The sequence below is a fragment of the Gymnodraco acuticeps genome, unplaced genomic scaffold (assembly GCF_902827175.1).
Source record: "Gymnodraco acuticeps unplaced genomic scaffold, fGymAcu1.1, whole genome shotgun sequence".
NCBI lineage: Eukaryota > Metazoa > Chordata > Actinopteri > Perciformes > Bathydraconidae > Gymnodraco > Gymnodraco acuticeps.
In genome coordinates, this window is record NW_022991533.1 from 434,425 (window position 1) to 455,491 (window position 21,067).

General features: G+C 41.3%; 3 protein-coding genes across 10 annotated transcripts in view; 1 reads left to right on the forward strand and 2 right to left on the reverse strand.

Annotated features, from left to right (window-relative positions):
• Positions 1–2,041: 2,041 nt before the first annotated feature.
• Positions 2,042–3,936, forward strand: myl9b (myosin, light chain 9b, regulatory; the record flags this gene model as incomplete). The annotated part of the gene is given in 3 exon segments (XM_034197121.1): positions 2,042–2,245; positions 2,837–2,998; positions 3,093–3,936. Coding segments are annotated over 3 exon segments (522 nt in total). The 3' UTR covers positions 3,269–3,936.
• A 502-nt stretch (positions 3,937–4,438) lies between these two features.
• Positions 4,439–11,876, reverse strand: LOC117533411 (nascent polypeptide-associated complex subunit alpha, muscle-specific form). The gene is made up of 3 exons (XM_034197120.1): positions 11,343–11,876; positions 9,151–9,392; positions 4,439–8,266 (listed from the first exon to the last, which is right to left on the reverse strand). The coding sequence occupies exons 1-3, from the start codon at positions 11,359–11,361 to the stop codon at positions 6,770–6,772; spliced, it is 1,758 nt and encodes a 585-aa protein (XP_034053011.1). The 5' UTR covers positions 11,362–11,876; the 3' UTR covers positions 4,439–6,769.
• Positions 11,877–16,521: 4,645 nt separating this feature from the next.
• The window catches only part of dlgap4b (discs, large (Drosophila) homolog-associated protein 4b), a 116,545-nt gene continuing 111,999 nt past the window's right edge, over positions 16,522–21,067 (reverse strand). For 7 of the 8 annotated variants that reach the window (XM_034197126.1, XM_034197123.1, XM_034197122.1 and 4 more), the window contains 3 exons: positions 20,047–20,138; positions 18,060–18,230; positions 16,522–16,908 (listed from right to left, as the gene is read on the reverse strand). In XM_034197126.1, coding sequence (XP_034053017.1) covers positions 16,666–16,908; positions 18,060–18,230; positions 20,047–20,138 — 506 coding nt within the window. In that variant the 3' untranslated portion in view covers positions 16,522–16,665. Of the gene's footprint in view, positions 16,909–18,022; positions 18,231–20,046; positions 20,139–21,067 lie in introns of all 8 variants that reach the window. The other variant, XM_034197129.1, reaches the window with a different exon arrangement.

Here is a 21,067-nt window from a genome sequence, read left to right on the forward strand (position 1 = left end):
ATTGTCAAGCCAAGCCAAGATGAGGCACGTCAGCACCTCGCTGAAGTCCTCAAAGTATTATCAACCTCTCTGTGAAGCATTGTTGATTCACTCTTTGCAGAATGCAGAAGATTTGAGCTGCTGGTAAAGCACCTGAAACTATTTATTTTGTTTCACATTGTGAAGTCAGAAAATCTATCTTATTGATTGCTTGAGACTGAGGTATAGTTAAACACCAATCAGCCTCTCTCAGGAGACAGTACTGTATCAGTGGAGCCAGACAAGAATGAGATTGTGGAATTCCTCTGTTCTCCGAAACCTTCAACTGGAGCTGGATGCTTTTTTGTTTCCAGCTTCCTCTGCATCTGTTAGATGGAGAATGGAAGGGCTTTGGGCCAACAGCACACACCTTCCAGATTTCTGAATTTGCTGGCACATTAGTTAAATGAAAAGAGCAAATGTTCCAACATGTGTTTGCAGTGAAAGAAAGGAAAGAAAGGAAAGAGTGAACCGTGTGTGTGTGTTAAATAAACGTATTTCCTTCCTGTAACCTGTTCATGCTGAAGACAAAACAATCCATTTTGTATGATGACTTTATATAAATGCTACTGTGGATATACTGTGCTTATTATCAAGATTAGAAACTCTGGGCAGAATCGGCTGGTCATATTTTAATTTGCATTGACAATAAAGCTTATCATTCTGCCCTTGATACAGCAGCATTCATTTGTGTAGAGATCAACAAAGAACTACAATTCTATATACTCAACAGGGGTAGATCTAGGATAGGCAAAGCTTGCTCAACCCTTCCCCTTGTTTTCTCAGTGCAATTTCAGATATGAAGACGTCCTTGGAGACAGATATTTAGCCAACTGTAATGTAAAATACATGGATATAAAACTGTATTTTTTTATGAAATATAGAAAAGATACAGCAAATGTTAATTTAATCTGCTTTAATTTGTTACCAGAATAGGCATATTATATTTGACTGCATTTGTTTCAGTTTGTAAGAAATAGTGTGTGCTATATTTGGAATGATATGGCTGAAAAATCTCTATATATTTTAAATTAAGAAAATAGATTACACATTTCAAATCTTTTAAAGTACGAATTTCAACTCTGCCTGACAAGAATATCAACATGCGGAACATATTTTAATAACCTGAGCCCTCTGAAGATCAACAGCTATATCTGTATTATCTTTAAAAAGCCTAGGTTGTTTGGAGGGATTTTCTGGATATGATTTATACTTATCTTTTTATAGCCTTCCAGTGTATAACTCAGCACAGTAGATTTAAAGATGCATTTGATAGGCTACTGAATTCTACTATCATAGATGAAATACAATTAATTGTGTGTGTTCATACCTTTTGATTACTGTAAGCTTGATAATGATGTCGTTTTCAAGGTGCAAATTAAAGACTGAAAACAAATCATTGCGTGTCAGGTATGGGTGTACAATTCCATGCTTTACCTGAGTAAATGACCTTATTATTAGCTAGTACAGTACTCACCTCAGCGCCTCTCGGGGCATGATGTCATACCTTTTAAGTGACTAATCAGCCACAGTCACCTGCTCCCTCCTGCCTGTCCAGCCTGTCTCTCGGTGTCATCTGTCTGCTGCTGCCCACTGGGTATAACACAATCACAGAGCCACATACACACACACAAGACAAATCCTTGCAGACCTACATGTGAGTGACAGGTCTAATTCTGGAAGGATCTGAAGTTAGCTGCACAGTGGAGACATGTCAGCTTCACACCCATCACTGTACCCGACATTCAGAGTGTGATTCTCTCTCTGGAGGAAAAAGCCAGAGAAATAGCTTCTCCTGCTTGTGGCAAAGTCAAATATAAAAGAGCTATATGAATGCAGTGTTCCAGTTTTCAGCGCTGTTATATGCTAAATAGGCTTAACTCATCTTTTCAATTGGATGCTGTAATCGGTATTCATGTCAAGCTGTGTGAATGAGTAATCTATCCAATCTATGTTATCCCTGATGGCGGAGCATTTTTCACCGTTTAATCTATGAATCATGCCTCTTTTAAATGTGCTGCAGGCCCAGAACCAGCCGCCACCATGTCGAGCAAACGTGCCAAGGGAAAGACCACCAAGAAGCGCCCTCAGAGGGCCACCTCCAACGTCTTCGCCATGTTCGACCAGTCTCAGATCCAGGAGTTCAAAGAGGCGTTCAACATGATCGACCAGAACAGAGACGGTTTCATCGACAAGGAGGATCTGCACGACATGCTGGCCTCTCTGGGTACGCTGCTCTCACTACACTTTGTTTCTATGGCAAATCTGAGATAACTTAAACAACCCTGATGACATTATGAGTTTGGGCTTGGATTCTACCCATTATTAACAGAAAGCCTTTACTACAAGATTGGAGTGAGTGTGCTTTTTTTGGGTAGCAATGAAAGAGGCAATATACATCAGGGGAAATGTAGGATCAACGGTTATTTTACTTTGGATGTGCTTCTTCATCAATTTTTCATTCCTACATTGAAATAAGGAAGGACCATTTTTCGTTCCTACTTTGAAATAAAAAATAATAAGATATATGCAGATCAAAGTTTTATTTTAACTGCTGGATTGCATTCTTGCAACCCTTATCTTGCAACGTAAACACAAATTGAAAAGTAATTTATGTATCAGCTCTGCGATTTCGGAACAGCTCCTAAAACTGAGTGGGTTTCCCCATGGCCAATGCTACACTTGGTCCAAATCAGTATCTATACCTGACATACTAACACAAACATCTTAACAAACTCCTTGGTGGAGGCAATTAGTTCTTAACCAAATAGTTCAAGTAAGATTACATGATACATGATACAGTGTTTTTCTTCCTCAGGTAAGAACCCTTCTGATGAATACCTGGAGGGGATGATGAGCGAAGCACCGGGGCCCATCAACTTCACCATGTTCCTCACCATGTTTGGAGAAAGGCTCAACGGAACAGACCCTGAAGACGTCATCCGCAACGCCTTCGCCTGTTTCGATGAGGAGGGATCTGGTGAGTCTGCATAAACAAAAAATACTGTAAAACACACACCAAGGCACTTTTACTGTCACTGTTTGGAACTTGATGGGTGTTAACTGTGTCTAAGGTGTGATCCACGAGGACCATTTGAGAGAGCTGCTGACCACCATGGGCGACCGCTTCACAGACGAAGATGTGGACGAGCTGTTCCGTGAGGCCCCCATTGACAAGAAGGGCAACTTCAACTACGCAGAGTTCACCCGTATCCTCAAACACGGCGCCAAAGACAAGGATGACGAGTAGAGGGAGGACGGAGTGCCTCAGGGCCCCCGCACACACACACTGCAAATCAACTGCTAGCTCCTACCTTTATGGACATAATAGGTTTAGAAGAAATGTATCAAAGTCTTTCATAAAAGAGTTTCACTTATTTAGATTCAAACATGTTTTTGAAAGGTAGGAGCTTGTGATTTGTTTGGGATCTAGAGTGTATTTTCACAATGTATTTTTAACTAGTATCATCATTGAAAGTTACCATGAAGAGTGGTGCATTTGAATTTTGTAACTACAAGTCTACTGCGGCTTCAGACACTTAGACAGCTGATTGGACGTTTTACATTTGGAATCTAACATGTGCGTTTGTCTATTTGTGTGTGCGGGGGTGTTTGTACAGTACCAGCAATGTTTACCTCTTCCGGCCAAATAGCTACCGCACCAGCACTGCAACAAGTCTCCATATCTGTAATATTTGTATCCTTGTAAGCTAGAAATGGATAGAAAGATTTCATTTTGATTGTGTTTATAAAAGTGGTGATCTTGATGAAATGTTTAGTATAGCTTTAAGTCTAAACTCTTCCTACCATCGGCTGGTTTTGTGTATTTTTTAAAGGATCAGGTATGTTTTTGTTTTGAAGGAATTCAGTCTTGAAATGTTGTTCGGCTAATAAAGTAAGTGTATTCATGCCATCGTCCGCAATGTGTTTGGGGTGTTTTCGTACAGGTGTCTCTTTACTTCACGTTTACATCTATGAAGCGAAATACTGTATCTTAAACAACACTAACAATTTCAAGACTCTGATCTACAGATTTTTTTGTTGGATAATCTACGTACATTCACTCTATCCCTCATGTCTTTTTCTCAGACTGTTGGCAGTCAGAGGGCATTAGGTCACATCTGAACCGGTTCTAAACAGGGTTCAATACATTGCTTTTGATTGACACAAAACCAATGAAATGTATAAAACATCTTTGTCCACCAGTGACATTAATGCTAAAGTAACTACTTATGTATCCTGACTGATGTGTCATTAATGGATTTGACAACTTAATGCTAAATTGTATTAAGAGGACTCCTCTAATACAAGGCCTTTGTGAAAAGGTGAAAATGTTTTTATAATATTGCTTATTCACACAAAGTCAATCAATTTAAAGTCAGCATTTCAAAAGGCAACACAAGACGGAAAAGAAATAGCATTTATGAAAAACTGAACTTTTATTTCTTTGAAATGCTTATACAAAAACACATTTAAAGTTTAAGGCATATATTGCACAGACTATTGAGAAGTTTTTATATATATAAAAAAAAGAGACATTACTCCCTCAGTCGTAGGTTTAAGGCACAGCAGCCTATCATACTGCTAGCGGTCAGTCATGATTCACAACAAACCTGAAAAAGACTTTTTATAATAATGCGCTGTAAATAAACGACAGTTTGATATTTTTGTGAAAAAAATACCAATGCAAACAAAGAAACATGACCGTGAAAAATATTTACATGTGTCATCACATTGTCTGATCGGAGCGCCATTTTGCATCTAAAAATCACATTAATCGTGCTATAAAAAAAACCTGCCTTCCTAATCTTTAGCCAGCCGTTTCCAGTATGCCATCAGATAAGAGGTTTTGTCACAGTGGCATGATGTAGTATGAACAATAGAAATATTACTTTAATACTTAGTATTCTACATATGACCCAAGTCTGACATGACCTGTGTAAATTGAGGTATAAATGCACATCAGTCTAGTGAGTACCTCCTACGACATCCACAGCGCAATACAAGCAGTAAGGAGGGTCAAACTAAACACAGCGTACGAGATTTGATATCTGCTGTGAAAGCTTTCCGAGTGCGATGAAGCAAATACTCTGACCAATCATCAGACTTTCTTCTTCTGTTGTCTCCTGCTACTTGCAGTTGTAAAATAATATCGTGTACAGCTAAATGACACCGGTAAACATGACAGTTGTGAAGATTTAATGCACACTCCTGCTTTAGTATTATTCACATAGGAACTCTTCCACATGATGCCACCGTTAACTGATGCCCTGATGGCCTTCAGTCATATATTGAGGTTTATGCTACAACAGTTTCATGGAAACTACAGCTTTGTGAATGATAAGAAATCCTATTGTAACCATTTCTAAATACAGGTGGATGAGCACAGACGAGGAAAACTTGATGATGTGCTGTTGTACCCCCCTTGGGAGGAAAACCTCCAGCAAATGTCTGCCGTTGCAGATCATCCGCTACATTTGTTTCGTCGAGACACTACATGCATCAATTCAACTTTCAAATAGTAAGACATTCAGGTTTGAACTAAATTGACAAATTCATATGGCCCCAAACGAACTGGGAAATCTATATAATAATGGATCCAATGTTTAAAGTGTTTTTCCACCACAAAAGATAAAGTCTCAGAGCAGGTTTAAAGTTTCATTCCAGGAGCTGTTAGAGCTCGATGTCATCAGACCACCAAGCTGCTCACCTCCTCACTGAAATTGATTTCTGTAACAGATCCAATGTGACCCTCTCCCCTTCATCCTGTGGCCACAGCGCACTTCAACAACAGTCCCTGAAAATCGTGCACAACGGAACTAGGACAATTAAACGGACAGAACTGCTTTGCTTTGAGCAAAAACACAGAAAATAGGGTTTTGTTTTTATGGATTGGAAATAGCTAAATAAGAAAATACGTGATGCTTTAAAGCATGCGTTGAGTGGTTGAGATGACAATTCATGAGTGCAAATGAATCCCCTCTGCTATAAAAAGCCAGGAAGAAGGGGGTGGGATGTGATGGAGACAGACACATTGAGGCGAGTCATTGAGACAGACTCAATCAATTTCCCTTGTGCTCATCTCTGAGAAAAACAGGGTGAATTTATAAAAAGAACCGACTCTTGAGAGAAAATCTGAATGACTAAAACATTGTTGCTATGCGTGGGAATAACAAAACAAATTCCCTCCTCTTTATGCTGGAGGGAAATGGATGATAGGCAGCCTAGCCAATGATATCAATGTCTTTGTACATTCAACACAGTCCAGGTCTGCTACTGAAGAGGCTAACTGCTGGTCCTGAAAATGACATCATTTGAACTTTTGTACAATTACGGGATATTTCATCTTCATTCATAAATTGTAATGCGGAAAGAGGTTTGAAAATGGCATCAAAACTGTACAACACATTAGCTCTCCACACTGGAATGTTCCTTTTTGAGAAATGACATCAAAAGTGTTCTTACCGGCAGGTGCAATTCATCGAGGAACAGCACATTTAAAAAAAGGTTGCTTGAAACAGCAAGTCTTTATAACAACTCATGTTTGTTACTTCACTTTGTCCTTGTTCATAAATCTGATTTCATATCCTGTTTTCTGCAGGCACATGCGTTTACGACGAAAGGGGACTGGTGATGTACACATACACACATTCTCCTATGTACAGTGTAGTCCAGCCAACAGGAATGTTTGCCCTCTATCCTCCAAGATATATATATTTATATTAAAAAGAAAAAGAAGAAAAATCAGCTCCTAGTTAACAGCTTCACTCACTGTGTGCAGGCTGTGCTGTGGGCCCCACACTGTGGTGATGGGGGTCTTTACCACTTGAAGAGAAGTGGGTTGCCTGCTATCAGCATGGACCATGCTCCAAACACTGGGCACCACTGCTGAATTCCTCTGTGCGCTGCTAACACTAATGCTGCTGGAAGAAAGCTGAAGAGGAGCAGAGAGGTGGGACATCAGGCCCAGAGGGGGCTGCATCGCTGGTGTAAAGGATGATGTTGGGATTGAAACAGGGAGGGGAGTTGGAGTTTGGGCAGAGGCCGGAGACGACACAGCAGCTGAAAGGAGCGGCGTACATGGAACTGTGACTGGGATGGCGGGGGATTTGTGGAATGGCAGGTAAAGTGGGACACCTCTGGGGTCTGTGATGGCTGGAGAAGGAGCAGCTGGAAAAAGCGTATGGGATGATGTCTGGCTGAAAGGCCTTGTGGCTGGGAGTACAACAGGTGATGGAACAGATACCAACTCTGTAGGACATGCAGTGAGCAGTGGAGCTGGAGATGAAGCTGGGGCTTTGGCTTGAGCAGCAGCTGGGTTCTGAGGATTGTGCAGTCCCAAGACTGCGGACACTGGCACTACGTTTGGCAGATGGGCTGGGAGGAGCGGAGCCTGCTTTGCGCTGGAAGTTATGTCATTCTCCACGGGGCTCCAGGTGACTTTATTCATGAGGAGAGGAGATAGCCTCGGGGCTGAAACCAAGGCTGGAACGAGAACGGGCACCGGCACCGATACTGAGGCTGTTAAAGGAAGCATGTCTGGATCCTGTACTGCAGTAACAGCTGACACAGACATAGCCTTCTCCATCAGACTCTGAACCCTGGAAGGATCCATGACTTGTTGGCTGTCCTCTGGAGGTGGCGTGGGGCCCATGTCACTGCTGTAACACTGCGACTCCACCTGTTCAGTCTTTACAGCCTCTGTGGGTCTGCTCTGGCTCTCCTGTAGCCTCTTCAGGTTCTCCTGTTCTGCGGCCCTCTGCAGAGCTGCGTCCACCAGGAGCCTCAGGTCGCTGAAGTCCTGAGTGGGGAACAGCTCGGGGGGAGTGGGGGGAGGCGTGTTGAAGAGGCCGACGCTGGGGCTAGCTGCCATTGTTGTGCTGGTGGGACAAAACGTGTTTGCCCTCTGTTCCTCTGCTTCCCTTATAAGGCTCTGTGTGTCCAGCCTCATCAGCGCCTGGACCGACCCTTCATTACCAGGGAAACCCGCTCCCGTGAGAATAGCCGTCGCCGTGTTCCCGAGAAGACTGAGGTCCAGGGTCGGGGCGGAGCGGATGACCGACGGGCGCTGTTGAGAGGGGCTGGTGGAAGAGTTGCTTTCTGAAGATCTGCTCCAGCCTCCATTGTAGTGGCTGTCACTTTTACTGCCGACCTTGCGCGAGATGGTGAACTTGGTGGGATCTTTGCCATCTTTGCGAAGCAGGTCAGGGAGGAGGCGACGACGCGCGTTGATAAACCAGTTACATATCTAGGGAAAGAGTAAGAAATGTAGGTATTACAGAACTGATTCTGAAAGCTTACATGGATGATATACTTGAATACATTTCAAACAAAATGAGTTTTAGTCACAAAGATGGCCTTTTATCTGTTAATAAAGCAACCCTTCTTTGGTTCAAAATAACTTTTTACAGATCCATAACCCAACCCTGGCATAATTCTAGCTCTAAAACATTTCTGGAGGCCTGTGATTTTAAAAACCACCTACATACTTTTCTTCATGTACATGTGCACACGAGGCTTTACTTACCCCCTCTAGTGGTACAGTCGCCCACACAGGGAAGAAAGAGTGAGACGGACAGAGATGAGAGCACTCAGACAGCTGGCAATAATGAAGGTCTGCGCTCAAATATGCTGAGCCACAGAGAAGCCAGCCAAAAGCATTCCAGTGAACTGACTAGATAACAAGGAACTGTGCTCACGCTGATCTTTAACGCCTTCTCTAATGCTGCCAGTGTGTTTGCGCACGCCTGTGTGTTGAGGCAAAGAGGAAACGTCTACTACTGATGCAATGAAGTGAAAAGGGAAGGCTGGGAAAGGCTCACTCTCAGGCTGCAGTTTGGAGATTACATCTGATTTTTGTTTTGCTTTTTGTTTACTGTGTTGGGTGAAGTTTCCTTGAAGAACACGGTGAGCAGCATCAGACTTTATAGTGATAAAACATTAGTAAATTGAGTGTGCACTAATATTAACTATCAAAGCAACCTTTTACAGATTGAAAAGGACAACCTGACAGGTCCACTAGACTGCAGAATCAGTGTCTACCACAAGTGTCATTTCTCTGGCACATGCTGAAAACCTCTGGTAAAAAAACGATTAACACTTTTAACACAAAAATAAATAAATTGTCCTCACCTGCAGCACAGAGAGGTTGGTCTGGCCCGACAGACTGAGTTTCTCCTGCTCTGACGGGTAGGCGTTGAAGCGGTGTTCGTACAGCCAGCTCCGCAGAGTCTGCACCGCCTCCTTGGGCAGGTTGCCGCGGCGACGGCGCTTCCCAAAAAGCCCCCTTCCTGACAGGTCGAGCGGCGAGCCGTCATCACTGTCCGACATCGCCGAAGAGTGCTCCTGATCCGGGCGATGCTCTTCTTCCAGAGCTGAGGGGGAGGAGCAGAGCTGTCAGTCATGTTCACAGTGTTCCATTTAGCCATACCGTTTACATTAAATCTGCTCAGCAATAGGTATAAAAAGGGTAATCTTCAGTGTTGTTTTTTGGGCCACAATTGAAGTATAAGGAATAGTATAAATGGCTATACATTCACAAGGAGTGTTCTGTAAAATGGGGGTTGGGTTAATCTTTTTTTAATGCACAAAATACTTGTTTCCACTGATTTGGCACAACAATGGAAACAAGTGCACAAAACTCTTCAGTTACTTTTAACCTGCTAATTTGACCCAATTCAAAGTGAGGTCTGTGGTCTGAACACATTTAAACAATGGCTTTGAGGTTTGAACTTTGTTGTGTGTTTTCTGTTGTCAGTCCGTGGTTGGCCACTGGAGAGAATCTCCACTCAAAATGGAGCATGCCTGATCCCAGGGGTGGGCCACAGAATGCAGTAAATGTCTTTCTCTCGGGCTGGTTGAAACCTGACCCCTGGGGCAGCGGCTGTCTTCACAAAGAAGATTGTGTGGATATCAACATCACAGTAGCCAGTGGCCCAGGAACCTGTTGACCATGCAAAAGAGGCTGTTTTCACCTCATGCCACTCTGGCTCAAGACTGCTGGAGTAGTTGACAAGTCTTGTGAATTCTGCATTCCTCGACAATGAGGAAAGTACTAAACCAAGGTAGAAAAGTGGGAGGGGAAATCAAAACATAAAAATGCTAATTTGGTGCATTTCCCCAACTCTCTGCAAATTAGCTTCCCCCAACAAGTTTAAGTGTCAAGGGAAGGGTAGGCATTGTAGATAACTACTTGAATGCAACTCTGTGATTTTATTCCTGATATATCACTTTTGACCAAATGTTTTGACCCAAATGAATGATTCTTGGATGGAGTAAAATGACTAGAACAGTTTGTCAAGTGTTGTAGCTGTTTAAAATGCAACCTGATAGAACCTGGTGTTTTGCACTGAACTGAAAACCACTTGGATTTTGCACATTGTGCCAAAAATATTCCTAGAAGTATGAATTTCAGCTCTATAAAACTCTTAAAAATAGACTAAAGTTTCTCAGTCTAATCGGGTCTGAAAATACTAAAATCAGCAACTCCAGTCTCCCATTCATTAGCAACATTCATGTTGGATAACCTGAGACAGACATCTCAGGTTATCCTACTTCAAATAACAGTTAGCGAGAGATGTGGCCCACAACAATGCTACATTCTCCCATGATGAACCTAAGCCATCTCCAGCCAGTCAATGTGGGATCATGAATCAATCAACAATGACGTATTTTAGACAGATGTTAGAATAGTACATTATGTCACATCAGCAACGTCTCTCAGGCAGCCAAACTTTTTGTTTACCAAATGTCTCCCCTATCTAAATAAGCTAGTAAATGCTCATGGAAAGTAATACGAGTATCTTGTTCATTCTTGTAAACGCGAGAACAAATGGTCCTCATTTCAAAGTTTGCTCCACAGTGAACTCAACAACACGCCGAGGTAAGAATTTGAATCTGACCGTTAGTAACGCCAGTCCAAACATCAACTTTACACCAGCTTGCTTTGTCAAATAAATAACGTCACACCCACAGTGAAATCATACACGGAGAAAAAAGCCTATTTGATAAGTATAAATGTTACTTTAAAAGAAACAAACCGACGAGCTACTCGGTAAATTAGCCATCTGGAGCGCACAAAGGAGGCAGGCAGCAAAGCACAGCCTCCCGCATGTCACGCCGCCAGATGGACACCATGCTCCTGCCTCCAGAGATAACTAGCTGGCTAGCTGTCCCTCCAAATTTGAGCACAAACACACGCTGCATTTGCTCGCAACAAAAAGCCCGCATTCCAGGCAAAACCAACAGCAAAGACACAGCAGAGTTATAGACAGCACATGGTGTGGGGTTTAAACGTGCAGTGATTCAAACACGGTGAGGCTCACCTCGTTTGAATGCTTTCATTCTTTGTTGATGGCTGGCTTGAAAACACGCAGCTGTCCAAGTTGCTTGCGATACAAAGCGTGCCCGGGAGCCGAGCGATGGTTGACACAACGGCACTTTCTTTCAAGAAGCTGAAGGTGTTGCGCTTTCTCGCCGACCTAAACGTTTTGCTTTTCTGCGGCGCAAAAATGTTTCACCGGAGAGTCCGTTTCCATCGCACTCCTCGCTTTCTGCCAAGATAAATGTTTTCTGTTTTGTGTCGCTTGTTCCTTTTACCTGCACGCAGCAGCGCCAGCTCTTTGCCAATCTTGACAGTCGCAGCTGAAATGATCCCGCCTCATCAACAGCTGTCAGCCAATCACGGACCTCCATTGAGCCTCCTGGAAAGCCGTTAACCAATCAAGGCGCTCCGTCAGGAAGCAGACAGGGCTCTGTGTAAATGTGACTGACGGGAGAACCATTTCATTCAAAGTAAAGCGTAGTCATTGAAACAATGTTATTTTCCTCGACGCGGTTGAAATGCCACGGTTACATCGACTCAAGCCTGTGTAAAAATATAACTGTAGTGATCTTTCACAGCCATTTAAGTCGTTGTTTGCTGTGTGCGGGAAGACAGACAGCCACACAGTGTTGTGAAGAGGCTTTACGTAACGTTCAGCAAAATGTTCTTGTTACATAAATCATAACGTCGAAAGCGTCGACTGGTGGCCGCAGTCCATAACACAACAAACCAAGCTATTTCGACTCAGACTGTTTCGAGCCATTTCTGATGTGATATTTAGACATCAATTCTACAGTTGGTTTGACGCAAGGCTTGTCAGGCTAATGTGTCTTGGAAGCGTTTATTCATGAGAACCTCACGAAGAGTCCCAGGGCCAAATAAGCGGGAGATTTCAGAAAAGAAGTTACTGCACGATAGCATAATGCAAAACAGCAATGTAGGCTATCTGTAACGAGTTTTTAACTTGCTTTTTGAACCAAATGTACACGATGTATTTATGTATCGTCGTAGGCTTCAAAAGGGAGGACCAGGCAACATTTAAAAAAGAGCATGTGATTGGAACAGCTTTGGAGTGATAATCAAATCTAGCAGGATTGTTAAAACTATTATATATAACGTTTCAGCTCCTGAAACAACCTTTGATATAAAATGAAAACATGTTTTAATAGGTGAGCAAACAGCTTCTAAACAGTACAAATAATACAGCCATGATGAACTTTTTGAGAAAGTATCGTGTGCATTTTATTATATGTTACGTCTCTCCATTATACATTTTAACAACCTTGAAATAGTATAAATAGATCTACAGCATTGTAAAATATGAAGATTTTCAGTCTGGTGTATTTACAGAAGACAGCTTTAAGAAGCACAGGGGCGAGAAATACAATGCTATAAGTGTTCAATATCGATTAACCCCTTTACTCAGTATTGCACGTATACTTTAAATGTTATTCCATGAACTACAAACCTTCTCACTCACAACTTCTTCTCAAACATTACAACTCTGTTATACTAAACCCCCACAACTCTGACATACACACAGCCTATAGAGTATTATACTGAACACATCATAGCCTAGTCTTTAAAATATGTGCTTGTTTCCTAAAATATTTGTTCTAGTATTTTTACATACACTTTTTGCTTTAACACATCTCTCGTAGTACAAGCTATGCCCCTCACCCCTTTCCGAGTTTTATGCCCTAAATTGAACAAAGCACAGATGCTAATGAGCTTGGCCTTTTTTTTGCTATCAGGCCTAGAGTACTGTATGTGAGTGGATTCACTGAGGTATGCTCTCTTCCAGGGATTAAACTGTCTCTCTTTTATTGTAGCCTCTACTGATCAAACTTGTTTCAGCCCTGGAATGCAGAAAAATACATCTTAAACAGTAGAATTTACTTCTTATGTGTGATGTGATGGAACAAAAGCAACACATTAAAAGGTACATTTGTATCATGGAATATATGTTACAAATTGAACCATAGCAACATTATAAATGATTTGATTAGTTCTTGCTTGACATTTAAACTTGTTTTCTCTTGCATTTATGGATGATAATACATTTTACCAACTTCACTATTTGTGGTTGAAGGAGAGACATTATAGAGTGCAGCTGAAAACAAGTGTTGAATACCCTTTTGACTTTTCAAAATGAAGCTTTACCAAAACAGACCGCAGTTTAAGCAAATGATGAAATGACAGTTATGACTTTCAAAGGCCAAATGCATCAAACCTATATAAGGAACCCTTATCGCCCTCAAATCAATGGCTTTACACCAACATCAACCCACCCCCTTCCCCCCACAGTGCAGCCATTTGGATCATGGATAACCTTTCCTAGGAAATAGACCTAGGTGTGTCCCAGTGATATCTGTGTGTATTGAAGGGAAGCCTTGTTTGAATGTATGAGATCAGCTCTCTTCTCTCTCAGTGAATATGTCACTGACAGGACTGACATTTTACACATCCAAGTTTTAGCAGTCTAGCAAAAGCATTGTCTTTCAGTTTTTTATGGTTAGATTGTAGGAAAACTTTCTCTGGCCTTCTTTACTTACTACATATGGCACATTATGTTTGATCTGTGCTCAAGTTGGGAAGACCTAGGTTTTGTGTGAGGAAGGGTGACAGACAGCATAGTTTTGACCTGACAATGTGGCACATGGGGAAACAATGTTCAAATGTTAAACATATTCTGGCATTAGAGATTCAAATCTAGTTCTTTCAATATATTTTAAGCTAGCTTGCTTGCACACACAAGACGCAGTCATTTTTACAACTGACTATTTGATATCTGTGACATATAGATCAATACATTTTTTCTATATAACATTTTCTCAAATTGGTGAAACTGGAAGGAACCTAATTTGACAACACACATCTTCTTTTGGATAAACACAACTTGTCAGACACAACTTTTTCCTAGCAGTCAAATTAAATCACGCAAACGACTGAGTTCAAGTCACACAAAAGGCCTTCAAGTGCTAACGATGCAATCCACCCATACTAAAATAGAGATGGGGGTGGGGGGCATTGACAGCAACCAGGGAACAGACTATTGACACCCCTGAGCCATTTTCCTTGCTGAGAGTCATCCCCAGCTGTCAAACACAGACAAACAAAAGGCCCCACCATCAAGAGAAAGCTCTTATCAAGATAGAGAGAGAATAGTGGTCATCAGGCTTTTTCAATTCAAAGCCCCAGGCTGCATTTCTGGCTCACAGTGGGTGATGATTGCAGCAGCCAAAGTTATGCAACTGCAATAGTTTAACATAACTAATTAGGTAAGGGAAGTTAGGTTTGCTTAGCAATTGGATGTTACCAAATTTGAGTGGAAGACAGGCGGACCACTGAAGGATATGCAAGGCAAGTCAGTATTGACTTTTTGGTTGGATGTGTACTTCTACTGTGAGATCCTAGAATGTCTAGGAATGAGTCATGAACCAAGAGGCCGCTTTGATTTGAGAACTGGCATCAAATAAGACAGAGGAGTCTGTATATATATGTAATCCACACAATGTGTCCTCTTAATGCAAAACAGGGCAGGGCTGACTGTTGGCTTATAATGAGTATGTATTTTCATTGTATGCAATGCATAGTGTTCTCCAATGTATTGTATTTTGGATCGAAATGTAACCACTGTTGCCCCCTAGAGGTCAGAAGTTAAACACTCGAAGATGTGAGTTTCCAGGCTGAGAAGGAGAGGGGTCACTCCTAAGCAGTTAGTCAGTATTGTTGTAGTGCTGGGCTGTTGTTTCCTGGCATGTGCATCAAAATGTTAAACCTGTATTACATGTGGTGCTGTGGCTACGCTCCTCTTTATTTTCCTCATTTAGCTCTCTGATGACGACATTTAAATACAGTATGTCAGATGAATGTAAAACAGTGTATTCATCTTTGGCTTTGCCGTCTTCCATACAAAATAAAACATTAAAAAAAAGCAGCATTTAATAAATGATGAAAACACAAAGACTAATGTATTTAATGCTTTAATTAAATATCTTTTCTTGGAATAAAAAAAGTGCAGGTACTTTGAATGACGTTCAATAAGGGGAACAAATAATGGAACGTAGATTCATTTCGCAGAGTGATTCGAGGCAAAATAAATCAAAAGACTTATAGAAACATTGTATAAAAATAACAGCGAGACCCTTATGAAAAATTCCATAATGTTATCCTGCATGCTCAGCCTGCTGCATTACTTCAATAAAAGCCCTACATTAATTTAAGATGTATGAATTGAATGCTAAGTGAGGTTAATAAAAGCACTTAAAGAAGCTATTAAACAACCAGACGGAACAAGTCCTGACCAAAATATTTACGAATCTGAAGTTACAGCACATTGAAAACAAAAGTTAATGGGACAGAGATTTTTAAAAAGCGTTGAACAAATAATAATAATCAGCATTATTGTGGGTGCTGACATTCTGATTGAAAAAGAGATCCTCTTGATAAGTCATTACATTTGTGATGTGCTTTCATTTAAAGTCATTCTTTAAACTTTATAGATTTGTTTAAATATTTGACACAATAACATTTTGGAGGACACACAAAAGTGCTAATTATTAGGAAATGTATAAATACCCCTTCAAATCTGAAAGTCAAAAATATTCATAATAATTACCAGATCTAAAGTGGATTTCTATTCAAAACAAAAAGGATGAGTAAATGAAACAAATAAATACAAGGAAGACATACATAGGCGAGAGTTTGTAGTGTGTAGATGCAGTAGACATGTGCGCAGTGTGTGTGTTGGCCACAGGGCGGTGTTTTGCAAAGCTACAAGATGGCCAATGATTTGGGAAGAGAGGAGGACGATGAAAGACAGAAGAGCATTAATGTTTGCCTTCTGTCCACTTAATAGATCTTGTAGCCAAGTTAGAGGAACGTTTAAAACAGTCTTCATATAGATTCTTTAGGATATAATTGTCATTATAACAATACTTTCATTAACAATTTTATGATATCAAGAGTATGAACAAGAAATGACAAAATCAGCTGAGGTTTTCAATGGCAGCCTCAAACGAGGAGTCACCGGCTTCAAAGTCTGTCGAGTCCAGTCATTTTATTTTCGTTATAAGCATTTGTAGCCACCAGGAACAGCCTATAACTGTATAAGTGTGTGTGTGTGTCAAAAATGCCCAAATCCAACCCCCCCACCCCCACCCCAATCTCTGGGAATTTCATCTCTCCTCCCCACACCTCCATCCATATTTAACTGAGTAGCTCAGTTGCACTGCAAAAGTTTTCCTCTCAGTTTTCCAGGTTTTTCAGCGACTTATCTGTCCTTTGACCCGACCATAATGGCTTCCCTATCTCAGTCTCTTTCAGAGGCGAGTCTGGGCCTCAGGGACATAGATTTCGATGCTGTCCGCGCTCTCTGTAGCGGAGTTCTGGCGAAACGAGGCAGCCTTTTTCGCAGCCAGTAGACGCTTGCGAGCCTCGTGTCTCTGCTTCTCTGCTGAAGCCGAAGAAGAGGTGGATGCAGAGTCTGCGCTCTTCTCACGGCCCAGCGATGGTCGCCCCTTACCGGGTTTCTTTGACACCGGAGCGGTTTCCTTCTCCTCGTCCTGTAGTGTTGGGAGTAAGGAAACATGACAGAACAAGGAGGAGAAAGAGGGAGGGAGAAAGAGCAAAGTGCGAAACAAGGAGTGAGAGATTGTAATGTGGAAACTGTCTTAAAGAGTATCAATCAGTCTGGGCAGGTTTGGCAGACAGGACTTTGACAAGGACAATGCTTTTCTTTTTCATTAAAGCTTGAAATAAAATGTAGTGGTTTTAGGTTTCAAACTGAAAAACTCTGACAAAAAGAGGTAAATATTTGAGAAAAAAACAGTCATTAACATGACAATTTTTGAAGACATGAAATGGTAACATGAATTAATGGCCACGTTGGATCAAACTAAAAGCCGAATTAAGGGATCACAAGACACAGTCAATGCACTTGCAGTGAAAAGCAACATAAAGCAAGAGCAACTCAGCTACGAATCCCAACGCACATAAACATATAAAAAGTAGGGTGGTCCTTAGTGCCATGTACATTTTTCGAATTCATTTATTTTAAGCTCCAACCTCAGAATTCGTTATGACAGTCAAGAAAACTCTCCTGGTGAATTTTATTCAAATTCCCACAACATTTACCCCTCCCTCATCAACTTTGAAGTTTAGCCTCACGTAGGGTGGTCCTTAAAATTGAAAGTCGGAAAGTCTAAGCTCCAACCCCCAGAATTCATTCTATTAGTCAAGAAAACTCTCCTGGTGAATGTTTTCCTCAATCTGACAACATTTACCCCTCCCTCATCGACCTGGGCTAGACAATAGAGAGAGAGAAAGGAAAACAAGGACAGACACACAAACACAAAACAAGACATTTAAACAGAGAAGAAGCAAAGCAAGACTGCATTCTGTCACGAGCTAGTACATCTTAGCCATGCTCCACTGCAACCAGCATACCAGTAAGTGACGCATGCATGCTCAAAGCAGGGCTTCACATTTAAAAACACACCATTGACAGCCCTCTTTGAGATATATTTTCCATGCATGCCTAAAGGGATCTCTCTGGCCCCTTTGTGTTATAGAGGGCGCCCTGTTAGAGTTCATCCCACGCAGGGGGAAGGAAGTAAAAAAGAGTGGGAGAAATGGTGGTGGTGGTGGGAGAGAGGCCGGTATCGGCGGCTTTCCTACCCCAGCCAGCGCACTGGGCAGCAGGGGTGGGAAGTACCTTCCGCTCAGGGGGCGACTGGGCAGCCGCAGACGGCACGGACTGCCAGTCATTGGACTTGAGATGGTAGAGCTCGTCAAACTTGAGGCTGATGTCCTCGATGGAGAGCTGCAGCAGGTCCCAGAACCCTGCCAGGTCCTGGGCGGTGGCCCGCGGGTTGGCATTCACATTCTGTGGACACAGTCAATGTTGGAGCGGAGAATGTATGAAATGTAAGAGAGCAAACAGCATTACAGTTAATTCAAGAGCAAAACTAATCTCACACAAGCCAGTAGGTAGTGAAAACCAATGTCTCGCCTTTGAAAGTGAGCTGTAAAATACTTATGGATTTTTATTCTGCTTATTCTTTTTGTAAAGCATTACAACCAGCTTTGAATCAACTAGTCAGAGCCGATTACATAACTACAAGTCTATTTCACTTCTTGTTTTGGGCTACGCCGTTTGCATACTGTACTGGTGTAAAAACGACATTTGACACTCAGCACATGGGCTATTTAATGGCCGATTGGCTCTGAGGTACCAGAAAAACAATCAATACACCTTCAATGCATCCAAGGTCATCACAAGCAGGAACAGATCAGCTACATCATGAAAAAAGTTATTATAAAAAAGCAAAATTATTCAATTCTAACTAACTTTTTTGGATAATATTTAGCAAGTAAAAACTAGGCCATAATTCCAAAAATACTTTGTCCTAGATGTGTCCATAAAGGGAGAATGGGGACGGGGGTTGGGGTCTCTATAGGGCAGCTTTTGTGGGTCAGCACCACCAAAACCAACCATCCCAATTTTCTCTGATCCTGGTTTAAAAAACAGTGTCGTTCCTTATTGTGAAGAGGTAAGTACAAGAAGAAGCCAACATCAGGCCAACGGAGAAAACCTAAATTAACTTACTGATTTCATCTAATGGTAATTTAATTGAAACAAAATGTCGTCCTATTACTGTACTTTACGTCTGCACTGCATTACTTACATGCTGTATGTCATCAAGTGTTTCCCTTTTTCATCACTAGGGGGAGCTATTTCACAGGTTTTTTCTCCATGTCTCCGGGTCAAAATAAAGGATAACAACAGAGCTGTGACCTTTTTAGTACAGTAAGCCTGCACTTTAATTCTACAGGGACATTAAATCTGTTATAATGTCAGAAAAAAGAAATACAATCATTCAGGACCCAGTCTCCTTTAAAGATTAAAAGTAACAGATTAAACCCCTTACTTGTTTACAAACAGCTGAAGTAAATCCTGCAGTTTATAATGCTATTACTATTTATACATGATACTGCATTCACTGCTGTGATGTCCAGTTTTAATTTTGAAAAACAAAATGTACACTATCATGCGAACAACCCTGTGAAGTTACCGAAATGGTAGAGCAATTACAAGTTAGATATTAATCATTGCACATCAGCAAATTAAATTACATATTGACATGCGTAAAAGAGTGAATCAGGAGACTGTATACGTGCAGAAATACTAATTGTATAAAAGCACTAATTGTTGTTTGTTTGTAACTAAGGCTCAATCATTTATTCGCAGAGAAACCTCAATTGCGTAAATAGCACATAAACATAACGACAGCATTTCATGTGGCCATGTGATGTTGTTTTATGTAGGTCAAGTTCAATGAAGCTGACAAAGACGTTCATAGTTTATCAGTCATGATCATCTGGTCAATATTTTTGGAAGTTGAGCGTCATGTGAACCAACGTGTAAAACAGTTATTGTTTTATGTGATGGTAGTTGGCCAAAATTAGTATAAGGCCATTTCCAGTAAAACACATCACACAAGAGAAATAGCTTAGAGGCTTATTGTAAGCTCCTTGTATTTTGTGCTGGTTGGCCACAATGACTTATTCTGTGATGGCGTCATATGTTGTGTATCTCGGCTCTTCCCACACTTATTTGTGTGTGAAAGCCTTAACCTGAATCAAGGAATTTAGCAGAAGACATTGCTTTTGGTAAAAGAAAGGCCATATACTGTACGCACCAAGTTTTGTTCGCACAGTCCCCGGAACTGCTGGAACTTCTGGGAGATGAGGAGCTGGGCACATCCTACTGCACTGCGAACCTTCCCCAGCACTGAAGAGAGAACCAAAAGCCAAAAGAAACATACATTTTCAGGAATTTGTGATAATTATTGATCTCAAAGGCCTCCTGTTATTCAATCTATGGATGATACACACACCCAGTTTTCTCGGCTACAGTCAGGGTCTGAAATTAAGCTTGTTTTTACCTTCCACTACAGTAGGTCACTGAACACTTTCATGTCCTCTCAATGTTTTTCTCATAAATTCCTTCCAAAAATAAAATATCTTAATATAAGGTAAGCCTATATTCACCGACCTGGTGACAGATGACCTGACATTTTTACCTGCCACTGACAAAATGCACTGTACTGTTATTTAGAAGGTGGTACGAGCTAATTTAGTGCCCTGGCTATAGTGTTGTACAACAAAACAAGGTCTATATCAGGGTTCAGTAACAACCTCAACTATTCTGTGTTGCAAATGGTTGTGGTGTGGTGCTAACCAAAAGATTACTGCAGGTGTTTAGACAGTTAGATGTACTTTGCCCAACTAACTCCACAGGGTGGCAAGAAGAGGATTACAGTGTATTGGATAATGTTATCCTCTTTAAAAAAGGCATCCAAGCTTGTATACATACACTGTCAGCGGTCAGCGCTTGTCTGTTGCTGTATCAAATATAGGCCAAACATCTGCCCACAATTGGGACTGATCTGATCACTGGATTGTAAAGTTTTGGCTATGCGATTATACTGCGTTGAGACCCAGCTACAGATTTGCATACATGTTTTAATACTGACAACTTTACGTTAAAGGAAGTCACACAGACATTGTTTATGACAAAAATAAGAAACATATGGGCTCCCAAAGACACACAGAGCCTTGTTCATCCAATGATGTGCCTCTGATAAGAACTGAGCATCAAAAGCCTTACCACTGTTTATTTGTTTGTGTGTACATACAGTGTATGTGTGTGTTGCTGCG